This window comes from Clupea harengus, chromosome 15, assembly GCF_900700415.2.
Source record: "Clupea harengus chromosome 15, Ch_v2.0.2, whole genome shotgun sequence".
In the NCBI taxonomy this organism is placed as follows: Eukaryota; Metazoa; Chordata; class Actinopteri; order Clupeiformes; family Clupeidae; genus Clupea; species Clupea harengus.
The window spans coordinates 962,501-970,124 of record NC_045166.1 but is presented as its reverse complement, the minus strand read 5'-3'; the positions used below and the strand labels follow the sequence as shown (position 1 = coordinate 970,124).

At 42.8% G+C, this 7,624-nt stretch overlaps 1 protein-coding gene across 2 annotated transcripts in view; it reads left to right on the top strand.

Annotated features, from left to right (window-relative positions):
- The window catches only part of arid1b (AT rich interactive domain 1B (SWI1-like)), a 69,819-nt gene that overhangs the window by 1,867 nt on the left and 60,328 nt on the right, over positions 1-7,624 (top strand). For both annotated transcript variants that reach the window (XM_031581466.1, XM_031581467.1), the window contains exon 2: positions 6,386-6,583. In XM_031581466.1, coding sequence (XP_031437326.1) covers positions 6,386-6,583 — 198 coding nt within the window. The remainder of the gene's footprint in view (positions 1-6,385; positions 6,584-7,624) is intronic.

Sequence of the window (7,624 nt, the reverse complement as noted above, 5' to 3'; positions counted from 1 at the left end):
AACGAGTCACTGCTTATGTGTATGGCTATCCGCCTAGTTACACTGGCTTCTTAGCTAGCTCGCTAACTAGTCAACTTGTTTTTTAGCGGCCCAGTAGGCTCATAGCTAGCTTGGCAATTTTAGCGATTTGGTAGGAGCCAATGCTAGCTACCGTTAGCTAACGTCAAAACGAACTGTTAACTTCCTTGCCATAATGACTAACTCGTTAACATGTTCAGTACCAGTGGGTAGAATTGAAGACTGTGTTTAGTGAAATTGTTACACACGGGCTCAAAACAACACCTGTTTAACTATTGCAATCAGCTGTGTGTCCCGAAATAAAGTTGCCTTTACAAGTTCTGTCCCAAGGTGACTTAACGTTAGCTGGCTAAGCTAACCGAAATGCTTTTAGCAAAGGTTGGCAACTCTTTGTATCTGCTTAGCCTCCACCAGCTAGCCATGAACATATATTTTGTACACAACTGTTAAGTTCCTACGTATCCTGTCAAATACATTTATTTACATTATATATTTTGCGAAGCTTAAATTGCGACTGATCTGAAGACGAACCAAACCGTGTTTCCTACCATGGAACATTCTAGTAGTAGCTAGACTGCAGTTGTAAGGGTAACATTCTGCCGTTTTAGCTAGCTTGTAACGCTACACTGTTTAATAGCTACAATAGTGTTTATATAACGTTAGGTTAAAATAAGTAAAAAAAAATAAGCTGCAGCTATAGCTACATATTTTAAATATATTTGCTGTAAAGATAACAGAAAACAGTCCATTAGAAATCACCTCTTGGATTTTGGGAATACTTTAAAAACTCTTCGCGGAAACAAAGTTATTGTAGCTAGCTAATGATAGCTAGAGTTAGCTAGCATCTGATAAGCAAGTTGGCTAATTGCAGGCTAAAATCGAAGCTAGCTAGCCTGTAAGCTAAATCGTTTGATTGATAGTGGGGCGACTGTTTTGGGCACTTAATTTAGAGCACATTTTTATACAGAGTTTTGTGTTCAGTTACAACTTCCATTTGAAGGGTGTAATAGAGTTCTATATTGAAATCGGGTGGTAATTAAAATCAAACATTTATTAAGGTCTGCAGAGTGTGAGGCCAGGCCTTTTCTAGTTATAGAGCTTTGCTATTGATGTAGTCATTTTTCATAATGTTAATGCTAATGTCATGTTTAAACATTCGCATCTTATGTAGAGGCAAAGTCGTTGAACATCTAAGCTTGGACTTGATATATTCCATCTTATTAACTCTCATCCCTCCAATGGGTATGAACTTTGTATGATAGAAGTTAAAATACCCAAAGTAAAGTTACTGTTCCTTAATCTTTATGTGTTCTGTTTTCTTGTTCCTGTTTTGTTTTCTTGTTTACACCTAAATAATTTGAATAATTAGTGTTTACAGAAGAAGAAAAATATCAAAACAGTATTTTTACAAATGTGTTGTAGGCCTATATACTGTTTTCTTTCATAGACCTTCTGTCACTGCTGCTTCAAATGATAAACAATCATGTGCATAACACCCAGAGAGTAAGCGCACTGGCCATAGTAATTTCTGTCACTGGTTTGTAAACTAGGGCCACCTTAAGGGACCACACTTTTTTTTTTTTTGTCTCACCTCTGGATGAGCTGCTCTGACCTTCACACACATGCAGATTAGCCATGTGCTGCCAGTTATTGTCTGTCTCAGCGGGAAATGGGGAACCGTTTTGCTTCAGTGCCCTGGGTGTTCCCGGGGCCTGTTAGTGGGGGAGTGGTAATGCCCATATCCGATAGCATTTTTGTGTGGTTGGGTATCCTCTAGTGTAAGGGTTGTGCTTGAACTAAATTTAAACCCCAGCATACAGTTTGTGTGTTTGTTGTAATCATGTATTCAATTGTTTCTCAATGTGAGCAGGGTACTTAAGCAGAATGCAACTTATTGATGCAAGTTATTTAGAGTAAATTAACAGACTAGCTTAAGTTTTTAATATGTTTTAATTGCCAATTTGATATAGCCTAGTGCACAGATATCGGAGTGTCAATATGTATTGAACTGCAAAAAGGGGGATCCAACATCAGTGTGTTACAGATGACTTGTGTTGTAGCGATTACAGTTCAGTAATTTACTTAAAGGGTGTTATTCATCAATGTTTCTTCTGAATGCATCTTTAAGCTATCTAGTTAAAACTGTTTGGCAATGCCTCCATTAAATGAGGGAACCTATAGGTTGTTTGAGGGTTCTATAAAACTATGAAGTGTAGTTCATTTTTTGTATTACTAAGCATCTCATTCCATATTTTTGGCTACATTTTTGCACACTTTGTTTAGGCCATACATAACTTGATTTGTTTTGTGTATTTTTATAGAACTTTGATTTGTTGTGTGTACTATAACTGCCATGAAATTTAAATTGATCATAAACCTTAAAAAGTGAGAAAGGATGTTGGAAGGAAATCGTGCAGGTTTATTCATTTCCGTTTATTTGGGGGGGGGGGATCCACCTCCTGACTCTTGGCCTTTACCCAGCACTCATTGCTTTGTCAGGCCAATTGTGAACTGCTAAATCTGTAAGCCCAGAGTCTTCACTCACTCTACTTTACTGTAATTGAATCTCAGAAATAGGCCCATTAAAGGGGGTCTTTTTTCCCTCCCATCTCTTTATCATGTCTTTCATTGTGGTAGTGTCTTTACCGACATCAAGATAATGTCAGATTTCGTCTGAATCATGACTATGATGGTGAAGCACTGGGCACCAAATAACTATTAGTGTTTGTTGTTGAATGAAAATAGAGGTTTGGCTTTTTTCCAATGCAGGGTTTTTCCTGCATAGAGAAAATTTGGGCGCGCGCCTAAGCCGTTTTCCCGAGCGCCTACAACAAATCCCGAGCGCCTAAGGCACCAAAAAAAGTCAGCGATAAAAAATAAATATAAAAAAGCTGTCATTCATGGCGCAATTCAGCTTAATGGTGTTTTGAGCCCTCACCGTCGACTTCAAGGCAGCAGCTTGTCCCACCTCCCACCCCCTGAGCCAATCATTGAAAAGAGGCTGCTCCAAGCTTGCCAGTTTAGAGAATACGTTGGTTTGAGATTTGAGCAAGCAACTTAATGTAGCTAGCTTTTAGCTTTTTTAAACCAAGGCACTTCAAAAATGTTGTTTACAACCTGCTTACAAATCTGGTTAAAACAACTAGTGAAGGTGTTTTAGAATAATATTAATGCCATATACAATAACTGACTTTATGTTAACACCACTAATTAATGTTAGCTGTCTAATTATTTAGCGCAATGCTAGCATGCATCTACCGTAATTCGATTTTTAACCAAGGTAGCCTATTGTACTGCAAAATATTGATCGCGACCTGTTTACAAATCTGGTTAAAAAAAATAAAGGTGAGCTGTTATTTATAGAAATGAATTATTTCGCTCAGGTGGTGGGATGCGCCTTCATCACGCGTGCAATGCATGTTCGAATATGGTCTCAATAGTATGTTTCAAGTATAGGCTACAGCCGAAACCTCGTTCTGTTTTGATCAATAGTAATCGAGTTGATAAGCGTGTCTTCTTGTCTGAACAATACGCAACTGTGAGGTGCGCGAATGGACAGAGCGGCCAGCTGCCAATCACTCAACTTGCGTATGCATCCTGACTTCATCAGTCGGCGGTGATTTTGAGCATAACATTCCGTTTTCAGTATTCATGGCTTTCAATGTATTACAATATCTGCTATGTTGAGGACCTACACAGGTGTAGGCTATTATTTGATTTGTTTACCCGTTTGAACGAGTACCAGTAGACCGCGGGTCCTCGGGAGAGGCAGACAACCGCATTGGTTTATCAATGAAAGCTCAGCTCGTTCGGAGGAGAGCGGATATATTTGTGTTGCATCTCGAATTAATATTATCATTGATAAACCGGTGCGGTTGTAAACTGTCGTTCCGCTGCGAGGGCCAGCCCGACGTGCACGAATACACCTGTACAAATGCAAATGAAATGTCCACTCAAAATGCTGACAAAAGTTTGATTTCCAACGCAGCCTCCATTGGTGGGCCAATAGAAGTTAAACACACTATTAAACATATTTGTGGACAGTTTTAATAATAAAAACTAAAATAATGGTATGTAGGTTTGTATAATAAAAATGAATAGTAATAATAGATAAACTTGATTTTCATAATTTGTGTGTTCCATTTCTGACCACTGGTTAGTTCTAGATTCTATTGATATACATTTCAGTAGTTTGCATATATATGTAATGAGGTAAACCTTAATAATCTTTGAACCATACATGATAGCACCATGGGGCTTGGACTATTGTCAATCTATTTGAATCTAAAGTGGAAGCAAAATGATTTCCTGAAGCATATCCTCATTATTTATGAAATGGTAAAATGTAAGCTACCAGGTGACATGGTAACACAGACTGTGCGCGCGGCGCGCACATTTTTTTTTGGAGCACCGAAGACCCATTTTGACCCAGGAAAAACCCTGCAATGAAGTGTCTTCTTGAGCCACAAGCTGAAAAGCCATGGGAAAACAAGACGCACATTTTGGAATATTAGTGAAACTGATTTCCGGTGTGTTGTCCCTGAGATGTTTGCTACTGATTGGTCTGTACAGCACTGTGTGGTCATGTTTGCTACTGATTGGTCTGTACAGCACTGTGTGGTCATGTTTGCTACTGATTGGTCTGTACAGCACTGTGTGGTCATGTTTGCTACTGATTGGTCTGTACAGCACTGTGTGGTCATGTTTGTGGCTTGGAGAACAATCAGGATATTCTCATCGTGCTGATGTCTGCTTGTCCTCTCTCTCTCTCTCTCTCTCTCTCTCTCTCTGTCTCTATGTGTCTGTCTATTTGTCTGTCTGTTTCTCTTCCTCCACCACCTCCTCCTCTCCCAACTGATTTTCTCAGAAATGGTAGCACAGACCTCTCCCTCTCTCTCTCTCCCTCCCTCTCTCCCTCTCCCTCTCTCCCTCCCTGTTGGTCTGATTCATACCCCCTATTACCGACCGTGTCGTCCGTGCCCAGGTCTCTCTTGTCTGATGGCCCAGGTGGCACAGCTCCCCCCGTGGGCAGGCACAGCTCATCTCAGTTCCCCTGTCCTTCACCCTGAGAGAGAGAGCCATTTGTGTGACAGATGCCCCACCTCTGGCTCAAAGCACATGAGTACAAAAAGAGGAAGTGAAAATGATTTTTGCTGGCGGCGTTTGGCGCACAGAGGAGCACGTGGGATTTCAGTTGAACTGTCAGATGCCAACTTCCCGTCCTGAGTGTCACTGCAGAACACGCGCGTTCAGCTGCAAAGGCACTAAAGTCTACTCTGCTTGTGGTGTATGTGGAAGCAGGTCCAATTCGGACCATTGCTGCCTTGCAGAGGGTTTTTTTTATTTTTATTGGGAGGACTGAAGCTATTTAGCGGTCGTAAAATTCAAAATAAAAACAACTCCAAATAGAAGTTTTACTGCAGTGCCTTGGCTTCAGCTCTGTTATGTTTGGGCTCATTAATGTTTTTATTGAGGCATCTCGCCCTTTTGATTATCTCTTGAGGTGTTGTGGAGAACCATGAGTTCAGAAGTAAATGTTCTCGTCAGACTTATTTAGTTACATTCTACGGAGTAGGTCATTGTTACAGCACATGGATGGCAAAGGCTTCTCCCATATATCACGTTCTTTGCTGTAACTGTTGTTTTCAAGTTTAGCTGAATTTCCACTCTCAAAAAAAAAATCAATAAATCTGTAAACCATGTCTCTTTAGACCCAGTACAAATGTTCCCTGTGTGTGTGTGTGTGTGTGTGTGTGTGTGTGTGTGTGTGTGTGTGTGTGTGTGTGTGTGTGTGTGTGTGTGTGTGTGTGTGTGTGTGAGAGAATGTGAGGGAGGTAACAAAAAGTGCTGGGCGCCAGGGCCTGACTGCTGACACTAAAAGTGCTCGTTTAAAGTGGCCTCCCAGGCTTTCTCAATTGCTCACATTTTCTGTAAGTGCTGCCTCAATTGGCCTGACTTTGGCAGTGACATGAGAAGATTAGCCTGGATTGCTCTCATGGTTCCCCCCCCCCCCCTTTTCCTTTTTGGCAAAGCATGGCTGCGCGCGGGACTAACCTGACTCCCATATCGCTGAATGGCACTTTGCCCTGCATCCCTCCACCGCTCAAACTGGGCTTGTCTGCTACTCAGTGGGGCAAATGCAATGTTCCCCAGAGATGGCAAAAGATGGATGGATTACCATGTCCGAACGTGTGTGTGTGTGTGTGTGTGTGTGTGTGTGTGTGTGTGTGTGTGTGGGGGGGGGGGGGCATAGAAATAACCTTTGCACGCTTGCCAGTCAAACATCATTATGCCTCCTGTAGTTTGCCCTGTAACGGTGCAGCCACCCTCCTCATCATCATTAACTCCCAGCAATTCTGCCTCGCAGGTGGCACCCATGGACGCCATGGCGATGAAGCGCTCGCAGCTGTACAGCATGGGGAACAGCCCCTACGGTCAGCAGCAGCCTGGAGGGGCCTATCCGGGCCAGCCGTACGGGTCACCTGGTCCGCACCGCTACCCGTTGGGAATGCAGGGGCGAGGCCAGGTGCCCATGGGAGGAATGCAGTACCCTCCACAGCAGCAGGTATGTATGGAGAAGAAGGCCTGACCCAGTACTATTACCACAAACTAATTCAAAAGTATTCACATTCACCAGCAAATTCACAAACTTCAAAGCGGGACCCTTTGTGTGTAGCAGCCTTTTTGCTGGTTTATTTTAATGGTAGGCCATCTTTCCATGATGTTACGTCGTTACTATGCAGAGTTTAATTAAAGTTTCCCCCCGTGGCACCCGAAAGCCATGTCTGTGAGTCAGCTGAAGTCTCCCATAGACTTAACAGAAATAGCTCGAAATCTTTGTGGTGTTCTTAATATAGCGTCAGTGTTATTTCAGGTCGTTACAGCAGTGGGACCATTGAGTGACAGACAGAGAGAGAGAGAGAGAGAGAGAGAGAAGAAAGAGAAAGAGAAAGAGAAAGAGAGAGGGGACGACACAGAAAGAGAAAGAGGGCCTTCAGTACATGAGTTGAATATCTAGCGTATCGCTGAGCAGGAAGAGAAAGCACTCTTTAAGCCTAGGGCGCCTGATGCTATTTTGTCCTGTGTGTGCATGTGGGTGTAATGTGTGCCTGTGTGTCTTGTCCTTTATGTGTGAGTGTGTGTGTGTGTGTGTGTGTACGTCCTGTCCTTTGTGTGTGTGTGTGTGCGCGTGCACGTCCTGTCCTTTCTGTGTGTGTGTGTATATGTGGGTACCTTAAGTGTACTGTGTGTGTGTACGTGGTATGTGGTGTGTGTGTGTGAGGAAGGCTCGGCGTGCAGGTTTGAGCGGGCCAGTGAGGTTGGGCTGGGCAGTGCTGCGCTATTCTGGGCATGGGCTGCACTGGGGCTATATTTAGCTCAGGCCTGCTGGATAGGGCTTAAAACCACCCCAGAGACAGCCTGCCACACACACACACACACACACACACACACAGGGCCAATCTGCTGACGTATTACCCACACTCACTAACTAAAAACACACGCTAGGGCCACGCACGGAAATGCTGTCTGAAATAGTACAAGACACACACACACACACATAACTTCATAGGACACAAAAGTGAATGTCATTTATGTGCCTTTTAAT